The sequence below is a fragment of the Lipotes vexillifer genome, unplaced genomic scaffold (assembly GCF_000442215.2).
Source record: "Lipotes vexillifer unplaced genomic scaffold, Lipotes_vexillifer_v1.1 scaffold957, whole genome shotgun sequence".
Taxonomy (NCBI): Eukaryota; Metazoa; Chordata; class Mammalia; order Artiodactyla; family Lipotidae; genus Lipotes; species Lipotes vexillifer.
In genome coordinates this window covers 327,762-345,852 of record NW_006791360.1, presented here as the reverse complement: position 1 = coordinate 345,852, position 18,091 = coordinate 327,762, and the positions used below count along the sequence as shown (strand labels likewise).

The 18,091-nt window shown below is 39.4% G+C and overlaps 1 protein-coding gene across 5 annotated transcripts in view; it reads right to left on the bottom strand.

Annotated features, from left to right (window-relative positions):
- Positions 1 to 18,091, bottom strand: part of ARMC8 (armadillo repeat containing 8) — a 107,507-nt gene that overhangs the window by 15,605 nt on the left and 73,811 nt on the right. For all 5 annotated transcript variants that reach the window (XM_007464352.1, XM_007464354.1, XM_007464353.1 and 2 more), the window contains 6 exons: positions 16,377 to 16,459; positions 15,982 to 16,063; positions 11,822 to 11,908; positions 7,600 to 7,692; positions 4,900 to 5,049; positions 4,103 to 4,198 (listed from right to left, as the gene is read on the bottom strand). In XM_007464352.1, the coding sequence (XP_007464414.1) occupies positions 4,103 to 4,198; positions 4,900 to 5,049; positions 7,600 to 7,692; positions 11,822 to 11,908; positions 15,982 to 16,063; positions 16,377 to 16,459 (591 nt within the window). The remainder of the gene's footprint in view (positions 1 to 4,102; positions 4,199 to 4,899; positions 5,050 to 7,599; positions 7,693 to 11,821; positions 11,909 to 15,981; positions 16,064 to 16,376; positions 16,460 to 18,091) is intronic.

The window sequence follows — 18,091 nt, the reverse complement described above, 5'->3', positions numbered from 1 at the left end:
AGGGGGAAAAACAGATTTGGACTCTAACCACGGAAAAGAATTTAGACTCACCTAGGGAAGAACTACCCCTCTCTTACCTACTAAGACAGTGGGTCTAAGGGGGGATTTCAGGAAATAGTCCTCAGAATAGCCTAGGCCAGCAAGATAGGCAAGTGATTCCCCTTCTTGGTGTTAGAATACACCTATGCATCCTCAGGCTTGTCCAGCATGGCAGAGTGACCTAGAGTTCTGCTTTGAAGCCCACGTACTCCTACTATAAATATTCTCAGGAGACAAGAAACCAAATCTTAAAGAGACTGATTTAGTTCATGGGCCAAGCCAATTTCACACATGGGCTAGGGAGCAGAGATGAAAGCAACACACACACACACACTCATATGAACAACTGGAATCAATGACATAGAAGTAATGATTGGCAAATTATGGCCTGTGGACCAAATACAACCCAATCTAATGCCTGTTTTGGTAAATAACGTTTTACTAGAAGACAGCCATGTCTACATGCTTACACACATTGTCTATACCTGCTTTCAGGTTAGAAGAGCACAGATTAATGGATAAAGAAGATGTGGCACATATATAAAATGGAATATTACTCAGCCATAAAAAAACCGAAACTGAGTTATTTGTAGTGAGGTGGATGGACCTAGAGTCTGTCATACAGAGTGAAGTAAGTCAGAAAGAGAAAAACAAATACCATATGCTAACACATATATATGGAATCTAAGAAAAAAAAAAAGGGTCATGAAGAACCTCGGGGTAAGACGGGAATAAAGACACAGACCTACTAGAGAATGGACTTGAGGATATGGGGAGGGGGAAGGGTAAACTGTGATAAAGAGAGTGGCATGGACATACATACACTACCAAACGTAAAATAGCTAGCTAGTGGGAAGCAGCCGCATAGCACAGGGAGATCAGCTCGGTGGTTTGTGACCACCTAGAGGGGTGGGATAGGGAGGGTGGGATGGAGGGAGATGCAAGAGGGGAGAGATATGGGGATATATGTATAACTGATTCACTTTGTTATAAAGCAGAAACTAACACACCATTGTAAAGCAATTATACTCCAATAAAGATGTTTAAAAAAAAAAAAAGCACAGTTGAGAAGTTGCTACAGAGACTGTATAGCCTGCAAAACTTAAAATACCTGTCTTGCCCTTTGTAGAAAGTTTGCCAACCCGTGAAATAGATAATAGAAAAATAAAAGGGGGGAAAAAAATCAATGAAACTGAAGCTGCTTCTTGGAGAAGATCAATAAAATTGAATCAGGAAAAAAGGAATTACCAATATAAAGTACAAAAGACAGTTCACTGCAAAGAATACTACAGACTTTAAAAACATAAGAGAATATTTTGAACAATTTTATGTTAATAAATTTGAAAACATAGATGAAATGGACAAATTTCTTGAAAGACATAATGTCAAAGCTCACTCAAGAAGAAACAGATAAACTGAATAGTTCTATTTCTATAAAATAAATTGAATTTGTAGCTAAACACCTTTCCACAAAAGAAACACCAGGTCTAGATGGCTTCACTGGTACATACCACCATAATTTGAGAAAGAAAGAAGACCAATTCTTCACAAATTTTCTTGCAGAAAATTGAAGAGAGAACACTTCCACCTCATTCCCTGAGGCAAGCATTACTCCAATATCAAAAACCAGACAAAGATATCACAAGAAAGCTATTCACCAATATCATGAACATAGATGTGAAACATTCCTCACCAAAATTCAGTAAATTGAATCCAACAACATATGTAAAGGGTAATATATAATGACATTTTAATATGGTATATATCTATTTAGATCTTAGATTGCTTTCTTTATCAGTGTTTTATAGTTTTCAGCAAACAGATCCTGCACATAATTTGTGAGACTTATACATAGTTTCATTTTTTTCTGAGCTATTGTAAACGATAGTGTTTTTAAAATTTCAATTTCTACTTGTTCATGCTAGTATATAAAAATACAATTGATTCTTCTTGTGCCCTTGGTCAACTCACTGACTAGTTTTAGCTTGACTCCATGACATTTTCTACACAGACTTTCATGTTTTCTGGGAAGAGTTTTATTTCTTCCTTTTCAATCTGTATGCCTTTTATTTCTTTTTCTTGCCTTACTGTACTCGATAGCAGTTTTAGTATGATGTTGAATAGGAGTGGTAACAATGGAATACTTGTCTTGTTCCTGATCTAAGGACAGTGATAGATATGCTCGCCATCTTGATCATGGTGATTGTCTCATGGTATTTATATATGTCAACTTATCACACTGTATGCTTTAAATACATGTATCTTATTGTATATCAATATATCTCAATAAAAAAGGAAGAAAAGAATGTATCTTTTGATACTTTTGAGAAGAATTAAACTTCTAGCTAAAAAACAGACAGTTTAAGCCTCCCCAGAGTCGCCTACTTCTGGACCATCACCCATATCTGTGAGAGGGTATCATTGTATCCTGCCAAAACACGCTATTGTTGTTGGCCTTTTCTTTTGCCTTCATCCAAATCTTGTCTCACCTTTCTACCTTCCTTCGCTTTTCAAGTTCGTGGAATTCTATCTAGGTGAGCTGTCTTTATAAACAAATTTCTATGCTCTCCAGGTAGAACAGTTTATTTTGAACACTGCCTCTTCTTTACTGTTGTGTTCCAGAAACAAATTTCATTCACCCTAATTTCAGTGATGCCTACAAGATCATAGTTTTTCTGTGTTAAATTTTTGTTAAGCAAAAAACATAGTTGTTTATTACTGAATTTCAGTAGAAATCACCTAAAACATCCATCTTAAAAGCACTTTGTCAAATCTATCACCTTTTTTGCTCACAAATTCCAACACAGCTCCCAAGTCCTACCACTCTTGCTTCCTGGACTGTTCTTCTGAAGCCTGATGAACTACTCTAACTCAGGAACACAGAGGATAAGGAGCGTGGGCCCTGCAGTTAGACTTTGGGTCCAACTCTCCGTAATGACCTTGGGCAAGTTTCTTCCATACATATAAGTGTACAGCTCAGTGAACTGTGACATGAACACACCCATGTAGCCAACATTTATGTCAGAAAGCTGAGTATTACCATAACTTCAGATCTTGTGTTAAAAATTTAAGTTTGCAGGTGACTTTTCCTTTTATGACAAAATATATACTATGTTAAAAATCCTATAATAAATCCCAGGAACTATAGAAAAGTAATTCCTAAACTGTCTCCTGATGAACGCATAGTCTCTGTATTTTCATGCCTACCTTAAACTTGCCCTATTGAGAAACACAACAGAAAGCAGGGGTATGAGATAGAAATAAGGAACTGGGAAGCACGAGAATAAAGATATAAAAGATGTCTCCAGGGCTTCCCTGGTGCCGCAGTGGTTGAGAGACCGCCTGCCGATGCAAGGGACACGGGTTTGTGCCCCGGTCCGGGGCCACAACAGTGAGAGGCCCGCGTACCGCAAAAAAAAAGATGTCTCCAGCATAAGGGATTATTTCATCAGGGAATTGTAGGAATTTGAGTTCAGAGCATAGTGATACACAGGGCTAGAAACAGTGAATCCTGGAGAAAGGATTCACTCTAGGATGGTCAGAGGTGGCCATCCCTGTAGAGACGAATAGTATGTACAGAGCATGACACAGAGGGTAAAAGTATAGACTCTGGTCATGTTTTCTTCCATTCCAAGAGGAGGAATTCTTTTTTTTTTTCTTTTGCAGTATGCGGGCCTCTCACTGTTGTGGCCTCTCCCACTGCAGAGCACAGGCTCGCGACGCGCAGGCTCAGCAGCCATGGCTCACGGGCCCAGCCGCTCCATGGCATGTGGGATCTTCCCGGACCGGGGCATGAACCCATGTCCCCTGCATTGGCAGGCGGACTCTCAACCACTGAGCCACCAGGGATGCCCCAAGAGGAGGAATTCTTGAAGAGAGTTTAAGGGGTGGTGAAGGATCTCTCCCCTCAGAACTTTCTTGTCTCTACAGCACCTCTGATCTCAGCACCCTGTCTTTTGCAGACTTGAATATTTCAGGAGACTCCTAACTACGATCTCTCTTGGTACTCACACTCAGAAGATATTCCTACAAAAAAAAAAAAAAAAAAAAAAGGAACACATACCTGCTCTTTGACCTCAATGTTATGTTCCCCTTCCAAAATAAGGGTGACAGCTTGCATAATTTGCTTTCCATGAGTACTCATTATTTTATCTATGTGCTGCAAAACAATGGGAAACCCACAATTATGATTTGGAGAACAAAGAAAAAGACAATAGAAAAGAACAGAAGACTTCCAAAAGTTAAACAATGTACAGAGAAGATTCAGAAAACAAGTGAGGCACAGAGAAGGGAACCACCCACATTTCTTTATCTGCCTGAAGGCCGCTGACCCTGTTGCTCAGGGAACATTAGAGAACAACAAGAAAGACCCCACACCAAGGCTCAGCCTCTCCTGCTCTGACATATGCCCACTGCTCTCTATGCTGACATCTTCAGAGGTCAATCCAATCAATGTGGGCGGGGCAGGGAGGTATCTATGGAATAGCACTGAGAAGGAGTCTCTAAAGGGAAAGAAGCTGAAGCCCCAGAGATAAGTGAGTTAGGCAGACGAGAAAACCCATCCTGGCCAGCAAATCAAGTAAAAATCAAGTAACAAGTCAAGGCAGGCTCCCATCCAGCATGGAGGAACGAGAGGACAGGCAGTGCAGGAGTGGAGGGTTAGGTGGCCATATGGTGAAACAGCTCCCAGAACACCTATGAAGGTGACAGGTCTAAAAATCAACTCCTGGCTTCTCTGGGAAGGGGCAGCATTTGAATCACACTTCTGGGCAGATGTTGATGGGAGCAGAGAGGCAGGGCAATGTTTTGTGATGCATATGCAGGGGTAGCTAATCTGGAAACCTGGGTGATTTTACTTACTGGGCGAGTAGAGAGGAGATTTCTAAGAAGGCCCAATGTCTTCATCAGCACATTCAAATCTGAATCTGATAATAACCGGAATAGCTGTTCAGTACTCAAGCTTCGTAAAATATCTGCTTTTATTTTTTGTTCAGCCTGAAATGCCATATTCTGAAAGGATTAAAGAAGTTTCAAGAATCATGCCTATATTTGCATTATTAAATTATATTTTAATAGTAATTCTGATAATTTTCAAAGTATAAACAGAATCTGCAGAAAATCCTTAAGGTTAAGTCACATCATTTTTCTGATTCCTGTTAATCACCTATAATCCTGTCAGAAGAAAGATAACTGTCACTCCTATACATACTCCTCTGTGAGCAATATGACCACTTCCTGACATGGCATTTGCATGTCTTAAGATTTCTGAAATAAATACAAAATCTACTATTATATTTTTTAAAATTCAATTTATTTAAATTAAAAAACCAAATGCTTCACCCATTTCTCCCATCCCCACCCTTGCCTCTGGCAACCACCAATCTGTTCTCTGTATCTATGAGCTTGGTTACTTTTGAGACTATCCTTCTGGTCATCATGTTGCTTTGTGTGCACTTTAATAACAAAATGACTACTGACAACTATATTGTGCCATGCACTTTGAGAAAGACTTAAATGTACTTATGAAAATAAGTAGTGTTTTTTGGTTTTTTTTTTTTGTGGTATGCGGGCCTCTCACTGTTGTGGCCTCTCCCGTCGCGGAGCACAGGCTCCGGACGCTCAGGCCCAGCGGCCATGGCTCACAGGCCCAGCCGCTCTGCGGCATGTGGGATCCTCCCGGACCGGGGCATGAACCCATGTCCCCTGCATTGGCAGGCGGACTCTCAACCGCTGCGCCACCAGGGAAGCCCAGTAGTGGGTTTTGTTAACTTTACTGTCAGGATACACCTACTGTGTTCACAGTTCTATGCTAGGTGCCGATCCACTGGGCCATATCATGCAGGAAGCTCTCGGGGGTAGGAGGTGTATCCAACCTACTAGCAGCCCCAGATGGGCAGGAGCTGTTTTGCTCCTTTTTCTCCTTTTTGGACACATTACGGATTACCCCACCTTAACCTAAAGCTCTAATAGGTCTGAAGGAAAAAAAAAACATGGCTGATTCCAAATAATTTATACGTCAAGTTTTGGTATAAAAAAATCTCTTGTAAACTAGAAATGTATTATAATATGTGATTATTGCCCTCCAGGAACTTCTTAAAATTAAGGATCTAAGACATATGAAAGATCAAGTTACCTAATAACACAAGGCAACATGGCAGAGCAAAAAGAGTACTGAGTTGGGTGTCAAGAGACCCAGGCCAAAGAGAATTCCAAGGTTTTATATTTTGTGGACAGAGAACATAATAACTGATAATATGGAAAATGATGAGAATAAGATAGTTAATATGAATTTGAGGAGTGGGATAAATTCAATTTTCAACATTATAACTGTGCTTGTCAGGGAGCCCTCAAATGAAATCCCATTAGCCATTTAAGTGATAGACCTGGTGAATAGGGTACAGTTCCATCTGGATATGTATATTCCAAAGCAACCTCTTCTATTAGGGGGAGTTGAACCCACGAGAATAGATGAAGTCCCTGAAACTGTAGTGTAAAGCGAAGTAGAAACTGGGAACTGAAACTCGGGGGAATGTTCCCTGAGAAAGAGGTTGAAAAGGAGGCTAAGTACAAAGGGAGGTGGGAAAAAATTAAGTCCTGGGAAAGAGTTTCAGGAAAGAGAAGTGCCAAAAGCTGTGTAAGTTAAGGAGAAAAATAACTGTGAATCTACTACATTCAGTGCTTTCTTGGAAGATGATTATTTCCATCCAAAGTTCGTGTGAAAAGACAGCAGATATAGCACAGTACAGGGAGATGAATATGGGCTTGGGACAGGCTCAGAACCCGTTTCCATCATTTATTAGCTGTGAGGCCTTAGATGATTCATTTACCTTCTAAGTTCCAGTTTCCCAATTGTAAGGTGGATATATACCAATATAATGTAAAATAAAAATTAGAGACAGCAAATATAAAACACCTAGTTTAGTGTCTGGCACACAGTATTGAATTATAACTACTATAATTATGTATTAAAAATTCATGTAGAATTACTCTATTTTCAATTTCAATAAATTTTATTTTAAAAAATTGTAAGGAAAAATGGTTCTCTGACTTCATAGTGATATAGTTTTAGAATTCAGATTATTATAAATTATTTACTAGAAACTGTTAAGAAATCATTGAGCATGTATACCCCAATTCTGTTACCTTGGGGAAGTTATTTAACAGCTCTGTGCTTAGCTTACTCATCTGTAAAATATGTATACTCTCTAGCTTATTTCACAAAGACGTTATAAAGGAGACACGAAAGTACTCTGTAAAGTAGGCAGCACTATACAGATATCAATACATTCATGAGGAGGAAAACTTTTTTTCCCAAAAATTAGATGTCAAGTTTCAACACCTGTCTGCTTTTCTTAATAAACAGAAGAACCGAGGAACACAGTGGCCAAGCAACTTGCTTACATTTGAATCTGAAAGGTGAATGAAGTCTTCTAGGTCTTAAGTCTTTAGAAAACTGGGCCAAAAGAGCAAGATTTTTAAAAAAGAAAATTCCAGACATTTTAAAAACACATTCTTTAGTTTTAACTTTGATAACTGCTCACTTCTCTTTGTGAAACATACCATTAAAGCCCAAATTCCATTCACTCGTAAAGCAGGATTTTCACTTTGGGTTAATCCACAAAGTAGCTCTACAGCTCCCGATTCTAAGATTGGCTGTGATTGGAAAGGAGAAAAAACAGTTTTAAAGTCAGGTTTGTTAACTAAGTGTATATATACCCTGGCACTCTGACTCCTATTTCTTTCCTACTCTTACCCAATTCCAAGCAACCTTCACAAAGCAGGGAGTGAGGCGGCCATAAAGATCACCTTGATTCCCATCTTACCCCTAGGTTCTTCATGACATTTTTTTTTCCTTAGATTCCATATATATGTGTTAGCATACGGTATTTGTCTTTCTCTTTCTGACTTACTTCACTCTGTATGACGTAAAATAGCTAGCTAGTGGGAAGCAGCCGCATAGCACAGGGAGATCAGCTCGGTGCTTTGTGACCACCTAGAGTGGTGGGATAGGATAGGGAGGGTGGGAGGTAGGGAGATGCAAGAGGGAAGAGACATGGGGACATATGTATATGTATAACTGATTCACTTTGTTGTAACGCAGAAACTAACACACCATTGTAAAGCAATTATACTCCAATAAAGATGAAAAAACAAACAAAAAGAATAAGAATGATGGAAAAAATCTTTAAAAAAAATCACCTTGAGGTCAAGAACAATGACTCTCTCACAAATCCAAAAACCAAAAAAAACCCTGTCGTTTCCTTTTTCTCTGTAGTCCTGAAAGACTCAGGAGATATCCTAATTCTGTGTACGTTTCACACATACCCTTATGATCCCATTACCTATCCACATTCTTCTCACCCTCCTCTGAGAGGGCCACCCCCGATTCATCCACCATGTCTCAGGTGTTCTTTACAAGTTGTGACTATGAAGCAATATGGCTGGTTTAGAATGGAACTGTCTTCCTTACAAATTGTTAATCTTATTCATCAATATGCTGTAGAATTCATCTTTTAGAACTACCTTCAGGACTACCTATCAATCATACAAGCAAAACAGTCTTGTACTTTTATGGTCATATCACATTTTATACCTAAAATAGCATGTGTTAGTCTGACTACTTAACTTAAGATACTTGGCTGAAAATAGGTTTTGGTAGTTTCTAAAAAATTCAAGCCTTAGAGGACTGATGTACCATCACTAACAAATGCTTAGAAGGCCAACTTTCAAGTGGATTCTAGAAATGTCTTAAGCAATGCAGATTTATATACAAATTGTGCAGTTTTTTAAAAAACTTTTTATTTTGAAATAAGTTCAAACTTATAAAGTAGCAAGACTAATATAAGGAACTTCCATATATTCTCCCAGATTCACCAATTTTTTTTAACATCTTTATTGGAGTATAATTGCTTTACAATGTTCTGTTAGTTTCTGCTATATGACAAACTGTATCAGTTATACGTGTACATACATCCCCATATCCCCTCCCTCTTGCATCTCCCTCCCACCGTCCCTATCCCACCCCTCTAGGTGGTCACAAAGCACCGAGCTGATCTCCCTGGGCCATGTAGCTGCTTCCCACTAGCTATCTATTTTACATTTGGTAGGGTACATATGTCACTGTTACTCTCTCACTTCATTCCAGCTTACCCTTCCCCCTCCCCGTGTCCTCAAGTCCATTCTGTACATCTGCGTCTTTATTCCTGTCCTGCCCCTAGGTTCATCAGAACCTTCTTTTTTTCCCCCCCAGACTCCATATATATGTGTTAGCATACAGTATTTTTTTTTTTTTTTTTTTTTTGCGGTACACAGGCCTCTCACTGTTGTGGCCTCTCCCGTTGCGGAGCACAGACTCCGGGTGCGCAGGCTCAGCGACCATGGCTCACGGGCCCAGCCGCTCCGCGGCATGCGGAATCTTCCCGGACTGGGGCACGAACCCGCGTCCCCTGCATTGGCAGGCGGACTCTCAACCACTGTGCCACCAGGGAAGCTCCAGCATATGGTATTTGTTTTTCTCTTTCTGACTTACTTCACTCTGTATAATAGACTCTAGGTCCATCCACCTCACTACAAATAACTCAGTTTCATTTCCTTTTATGGCTTAGTAATATTCCATTGTATATACGTGTCACATCTTCTCTATCCATTCATCTGTCGCTGGACACTTAGGTTGCTTCCATGTCCTGGCTATTGTAAATAGAGCTGCAATGAACGTTGTGGTACATGTCTCTTTTTGAATTATGGTTTTCTCACGGTTTATGCCCAGTAGTGGGATTGCTGGGTCATATGGTAGTTCTATTTGTAGTTTTTTAAGGAACCTCCATACTGTTCTCCATAGTGGCTATATCAGTTTATATTCCCACCAACAGTGCAAGAGGGTTCCCTTTTCTCCACACCCTCTCCAGCATTTACTGTTTCTAGATTTTTTGATGATGGCCAATCTGACCGGTGTGAGATGATACCTCATTGTAGTTTTGATTTGCATTTCTCTAATGATTAGTGATGTTGAGCATCCTTTCATGTGTTTGTTGGCAATCTGTATACCAGATTCACCAATTTTTAACATGTTGCCATATTTGTTTTATCATTATGTCTCTCATTCTACACACCCATATCCACATTATTTATCTTTTTCTGAACCCTTTGAAAGTAGAATGCAGGCATCATGCCACTTTATCCTTAATACTTCAATGAGTATTTCCTAAGAACAAGGATATTCTCTTAGATAACCAAAGAACACTTACCAAATTCAGAGAAACTGACGTTACAACAATACTTTTTTTGAATCTATAGTCCATATTTCCATTTTGTCAACTGGTCCAATAAATGCTCTTACACCATTTCCTTCCCTTCCAGTTAAGAGTCCAGTTTATTTTTTTATTTTTATTTTTTTTAAATTATTTTACCTCTTCTTTCAGCCCCAACTAGATTATATTTACTTTTAATTTTATTTATTTATTTATTTATTTATTTATTTATGGCTGTGTTGGGTCTTCGTTTCTGTGCGAGGGCTTTCTCTAGTTGTGGTGAGCAGGGGCCACTCTTCATCACGGTGCGCGGGCCTCTCACTATCGCGGCCTCTCTTGTTGCAGAGCACAGGCTCCAGATGCGCAGGCTGAGTAACTGTGGCTCACGGGCCCAGCTGCTCCACGGCATGTGGGATCTTCCCAGACCAGGGCTCGAACCTGTGTCCCCTGCATTGGCAGGCAGATTCTCAACCACTGCGCCACCAGGGAAGCCCCCCAGTTTATTTTTAATATTAAAAAATCAATCATATTAATGATCCTATACCTGAGTTCATCTAACTTACTTTCTAACTAGACCCTAAATATTCTGAGGGTGCATCTGAGGCAACATAAGAGCTGTTCAGGATGATTAAAAGTGTTGCACTGACTGCAACCAGATCATCCTCAGCTGAGACCCCCACCACCAGGGCAGTGGAACAGACAGAAGCTCTGGTATCCTATCTCGCCTTCCCCTTCCTTCAGAACAACTGAAGGAAGTTGTTTCTCCCTTTTCGTTCCAAGATTTCTGCTTGCTGAATAACTGGCTCTGAATCTCCACCTTGTTAGTAATGTCTTCCTAACTAACAGTCAAAAGCCTGAAGGTGTTACAATGTAGAAAGACATTCATCAAAATGGGACGACTAAATGTACTTAATAAAGGATGGTGTCTAAATCTAGTTCACGATTGGACAGGCCAGGGATATTTTAACATGATAAAACTAAATCTGTAAGGTTTCCCCCCTCCTTTATTAAAGTTTATTTCCATTTCCCTATTATAAAAATAATGCATGCTCAAACAATTTATAAAATGCATAAAAGAAGGGGGAAAAAAATCTCCAAATGCAATCCTTCCCCAAACAACTACCATTAACATTAAACATTAAAAAGATTATTTTCCAATGCCAGCAGTTATCTCTTGAAATGACCTGTAATCCTGGTTTAAAAATTGGGTCTTAATGTATTCTTCAGTAAATATAATTTGAAAACAGTCTATTAATTGTGTAATTATTTCCTACATTTGCAGTTGTAGGCAGTTTAGATTGACTGCAAGCTGTAATACCTTTTAAATACACTTCACATGCCAGGCGGAAAAGGGATAAGAGGAAATGATAATCATATTTTTAAATGATTTAATATGCACCCCCAAACCAAACAATTCAGAAATAGCTTTTAAGCACCAATCCTCAAATTTCAATGTCAACTACTGTGAAAACTATTTAACTAAACTCTAGGTAGGCCGGGCAAAAGTCATCTAGGAAGGGAAAATCAACACTAACCTCTTTACTTGGAGAAAATTCAAGAAGAAGATTACATAACATGGAAGACGCTACTACTAGGATTTCATCTGGTGCATTTTGTAAAACCTGTGGAATTAAAAAAAAAAGATACTATTAATGGTTTGCAACCATGGGGGTAAGATCACAAGAATAAATGAGAACAAAAACAATTTATCTTTCAAACTGATTTCTCATATTGGAGAGATAGTTAGGAAAGATCCACTTGACATGGAGTGAAACTTTACACAGTGCTGTCATTATGACTGACTAAGGCCCTCACATCTATCTTGCTGGAGGAGAAGCTACAGCCCCACTTCCAGGATGGGGGCTGCTACATGGAAAAGGAGATAGACACAAGTCAGGGAGCGGGTGCTCTATGTAAAAAGTTTGAAGACCACAGAACTGCTTTAGGGCAAGTTAACCCTATTTACTCCACCATATTCAGGCCACTTATGAAACCACAGAATTGCCCTAGGACCTGAGACTTTCTGATGTCTCTGGAAAGACCTGTTTGACTAGGAACATGGATGGATCAAGCTACTACTCAGGCAGGGCAAGGTGGGGAACTGGTTCTCAGGACTGGAATCACACAGTCCTGGTTCCAACCCTCACTCCTCCACTAACTAGACGTGTGAACTTAAGCACACTTCTTAACCTCTCTGAGCCTTCAAATTGAGGAAAATAACACTTCCTTGATGGGACTATTTAAGATTAAACGTGATTTGGTGAATAATAAGGGAAGCGGCATAGCATCGCAGTTAAGAACACAGAATGCTTGAGTGCAAATTTCAGCTTAACCACTAACTAGGTGTATGAATTCCTTGGTTATGAAATGGGGATAATAATAGTGTCTGCTTCATAGAGTTTATGTGAAAATTAATATATGAAAAGATTTTACAACAGTAATTGTCACACAGTAATGGTTATATAAATAAGGTTTTAAAAAAGGTAACTTACTGCCATAATTGTTGTTATCAGGCACATAGCAGTTATACAGCAAACTAACTGCCATGGACTCTTACTGAACTCAGAAAACAGCACAGCATGATGACAAAGGTTCGTTGCCATTAGCTATTATCAGTACCTCCTCTTTCTAGATTCTAGGAGAGAAGGCTTCATAAACACTACCACGTATACACAACATCCACTTCAAATAAATCCTTTGCATTTGGAATCAGATCAGGATGAGGCTATGATCCCAAAAGTAATCCTAGGAGCTCTAATTATGCAAATGGAAATGGATCATCACAAAAAATTCAGAGAGTTAAATATATTATCAGCTAAATCAAGTCTGAGGTTTCCAAGTTAAGAACAAGCAAGAATTACAAAATGGAAGCAGTTCTCCTAAGATACTGTGTTTTAACTCTTCTGTGAATCATTAGCTAGTTGATAAAGATCACATCTCATACACTATGCAGGCTGATCTCTGTGTGTGCCACAACCCACTTTAACACCCTTTTCACCCTTCCCTTCCTTTGCCATGCCCTTCCTATGTCTCTCAGGTATATACTCTATCCATGCCTTAAGGCTGTCCCATTCCAGAAGCCTCCTTGGAGCCCTTCCAATCAGAAGTCATCCTATCCTCCCCTGAGTGCCCACTGCTACTGTCTGTGACCTCTCTTAGGGTCCTTACTACTGTTCATTTTCAAATTCTTTGTGCAGCCCTGCCAACCTCTTTTCCTACTAACAAATTTAAGCTTCTTGAAGGAATAATCTATAATAATATCTATAGACTAATTTGTCCAGGCCTGTATCAACTAAATGGCATTGCACAAAGTGGGTGCTCAATGAATGCTTTTGAATTAAGACAAATAATCATTTTCCAAAATTATACTACTTAGAATCATTGACCGAAATAAGTGAGCACCTATCAAGGCTTTTAAAAAGTTGCTTTGTTTCTGGTCTATGTGCTGGGGAATTTGCAATCATATGAATTCAGAGCAGGGTATTTTTTGGGGAGGGGCATTCTGTGTTTTGTTAAGAAGAAAAAAATGACTTTAAAAATGTGTAACTTTTAAAAGAAACATTAATAAATGGCTATTACTTGTTTTAAAAAGTTGCTTTGCTTGACATGATTCACTTTTTTAAGTATTATATTTATTGTTTTAGAGATTAATCTGCTTTTATAAGTTTCATTTTCAAATTATATAATAAATTAAAACAGAAAAGATTCTATGAAATTCTTAAAAGCATTTACTCACTACAGTATAAGATATAACATGTGAAATTCAGAAGTTGACATCTAACACTGACCAAATAGAATTTCACCAAAATAAGAACAAAAAATAATCACAAATAAAAGTTTTAGCTAAAATCAAACGTCTACTCTCTTGTGGTTTGCTAACCAACATTTAAAAACATGGAAAAGCAAAGGGGAAAAAGAATCAATAGACATGCAAACAGCCTCTGAACTAAGAGAAACCTAAAAGTATCTGAAATAAATGACTCACATTTACTTCCAGGCTTTTAATACTATACTTTAAATGTGCAACATAGTAGTAGTTTGATAGTAATTATACCCACATGTAACCAAGTGCTCAAAATCCTTTTAGACTGCTCACCAGACCTTTGCCCAGAAACCATAGTCAGAAACCATATGTTGCTTTGCCCAGAAACCATAGTCAGAAACCATATGTTGCTTCTTTCTGATTCATATGAGAGAGGGGTACCAAGCTGAGCAATCAGAGAAAATGGCTCCAGAGAAAATATTTGGAAGTTATTTTGGGAAACAGGAGAGCACTTTTAAAAATCCTGAATGGGGACTTCCCTGGTGGCGCAGTAGTTAAGAATCCACCTGCCAATGCAGGGCACACGGGTTCAAGCTCTGGTCCGGGAAGATCCCACATGCCGCGGAGCAACTAAGCCCGCACGCCACAACTACTTAGCCTGTGCTCTAGAGCCCGCAAACCACAACTACTGAGCCCACGTGCCACAACTACTGGAGCCCACGTGCCACAACTGCTAAAGCTCACGTGCCTAGAGCCCGTGCTCCGCAACAAGAGAAGCCACTGCAGTGAGAAGCCTATGCGCCACAACGAAGAGTAGCCCCCGCTCGCTGCAACTAGAGAAAGCCCCCACACAGCAACGGAGACCCAACGCAGCCAAAAAAAAAAAAAAAAGTTAAAGTGATATGTTTAAGAAAATTGTTTTGAACGGACAGAATCAATAAATCAAGATTAAGCTGCTACGAAAAAGGTGCAATCTAAGAACAAGCAAGAGTGGCACCAGTAAAATCCCTTTACTAAGGAGAGCGTAATGTTTCTGTTCACGCTACTCCTCTCTGGAAAATCCTCCTGACTTCCTTTTGCATTCAAAGCTACTTCATAATCTTCCTGCCTGAAGCCTCCCCCAACTATTTCTACCATACTTATGCCTCTACTATAACCTGAGGCTTTAAGCTGGGGGCAAGAGCTCTGCAGTAAAAAGTTTTGGTAGACTTACTGTGCCCAGAGGCTTTCACAGTAGATACTAAAAAGCAAAACAAAAAACCAAAAGCTTAAACAAATAAATCTGTTGATTAAATGCAAGGTGTATAGTTACTTAAAAAAAAGTAAAAAAGATGGTGAGACTAAGCTGACCTGTGGCTCTATACTGTATCAGGGATAACATTATTAGTAGCAACCTATGCATATTCTAAGTCTCAATTCAGATAATTATTTGACCTAAACCACCTTTTTCTTGTTTTTTTTGGCCCTCAAGGAAAGCCCTTTAGGTCTTAACAAAGAAGTCATTCTGGAATAGAGAGACAGGAAGTAATAATTGTTTTAAAAAATATCCAGGGATTGCCAAAAGACTAAGAACAGGTTATATCTGTAAATGGCTGATTCCTTTCTTTTTTATAACTAAAAATTACAAAGATGACTCTGGATATAAGTCTAAAGTGTAATACTAGACACACAGGGAGATCAGATGAGTAACTAGAGTTTCATTTAATGAAAGAAAGCCAGGCATGTACTTCCCCTGTCACACACGGGATGCTGACCTCAGAAATACATTCTGCACGTTCTAAAGAGGCTTAAAACATCACATCTGAGGAGATAAATGTTCAAAACGCTTTAACATAAAAATCAGATACACTCCTAGACCAGAGAGTGTTGTCAGCTACCTCGCACACTAAAGGCTCGGTGGGAATAGGTGTGGACTTGCTGCTTTCTTCTTACCTTCATTAAAGGTTTCCACACGGCGTGATCCTGGAAACTGGTTCGAAGCTGCTGCACAGATCTAGATAAACTGTGCAAACATCTACAAAGAATAATCAAAATTAGCTTCACAAGAAGCCGAAACTTTGACTTTTCAAACACACTGCTTGGCATTGCACAACTACTAATATACACTTGAAGTTTATCTACAGACATCGTTAATTCAACTACTTCAGGACTTCACAGGCTTTTCAGGCTATAGCTTCTCTGTTAAATAGTGTTACGCACTGTATGAATTCACCTGAGAATACTTTCAAGTAACATTTGGATTCTGTGCTTACTCGGTGAAGGTCCGGAAAGGAAACAGGTTAAACACACGGCAAAGGATTTTTATTCAGGCCATTTAAAGCTCATACCTGACGGCAGCTAACCGCACCTTGACACTAGACTCAGACAAGCCAGTCACAATTCGGTCCATCATATTTTCAGTCTCAATGATCTGGAGAAAAAGGTTAATGCTGCATAAATAACAACACGAAGATGACAAACTTCACTGCTTGTAAATGCAAGTATGTTAATGTCCATCTTAAGTTAATGTTTTCAGCAAGAGTTTTTGCCTCTGGAACAATCATTCTGCAGTGGGGGCAGGCAGCTCATCAGAAAGGTAGGGCTACCCCACCAAGGACCTGCCAGACTGAATGACAGGCTTGTGGGCAGATTATGTTTCTTCATTTATTTTTAAAGACACTTAAAACAGTAATTACATGTGATAAATATTGCAGAGGTGTTGCATAAAACAGTATTGAGAAAAAGCAAGATACGACTGAACTACCATTGGGCAGGTTCCTGCCAGAGTGAGTTTCTTGAAAAATCATGGTCCACACTCAGCCCTTATGAAAAGAAATCTGTGGGTTTCTGACAGAGCCACCCTGTGGCTACTTTCTTCCCAAGCAAGTGGAAATTAAGCTAAATATTTAGAAAAGTAATGCTTGCCAACTTTCACTGTAGCACCAAGTCCTGCTACATGTAATCATTACAATCATGAAGCTTTATTATTTTTTTAAAATTTAAAAACAAGATAGCCTACGATTTTCCTTCATTAAACAATGCATAGATACAAAATAGTGTGTGGAAGAAATTAAGTTTAATTTGTGTGGTCCTATGGAAATACAGCATATTAAGAAAAAATGCTAATGCTATCAAAACACAAATATTAACAAAAACAACTATTATTTGTTGAGTACTTCTATGTGCCAGGCATTGTGCTAATAAGCACGTTACATTATGTGACTTAAGCTTTTTGTAGGCATTATTATTCCCCATCAGCACATTAGGAAATTGAAGATTCTAGATAATCCAGAGTTTGCTTAGGATCACGGAGCTGAGACAGGAATCCAGGCATCTGACTCTGGAGTCCTTATGCTCAGCCATGCTTGTAACACTGCCCTGGTTAAGTAGTCCCGTGCTCATCAGGTAGTTCCCAGTGTGGGCAACACATTAATGGGAGTCATTACTTTCACCTGGGAGAACACCTGGTTGGGGGAACATGTAGGAAGATCGCCTGTGGAGTTTAACAAAGTCCCAGGCCAATTAAATCAGATTCTCTGTGGTGGGGCCTAGGCACCTGTATTTTTTTAAAAAGCTCCTCAGTTAGAGTCCAGTGTGCAGCCAAGGTTGAGGGTCACTGCCCTAGACTAAAATGAGAGGAGTTAAAGGCTGACCTCAGAACAGGGGAGGGTGGGAAATCTCAGGATGTTCAAGCCGAATGGGAAGAGAAGAAAACAGAGTTGAAATGAACAGTGCCTGGGAGAAGATTACCAACTATTAGGAACAGAGAACCACACTGCAGTTGTAGGGTAGGAGGAATGGTCATTTTTTAAAAACATAGTGATTTGCAGGTTCCGAGGTGGCTGAAGAAAGCTTACGTATTGATCTATTTCTCACTCCAGACCAAACCTAATCTCACCGTTACCTTTATGCATATCTACCCTCTGTCCTCATTGTCACTTCCAGCCCCAGAACGTCTGCCTATCTATCGGACCCTCATATGCCTTTCTTTCTCACCTGGATGCCCTGCTCAGATACTCCTCATATTAGATTCCTTTCCACTGTCCTCCCACAACTCATTCCT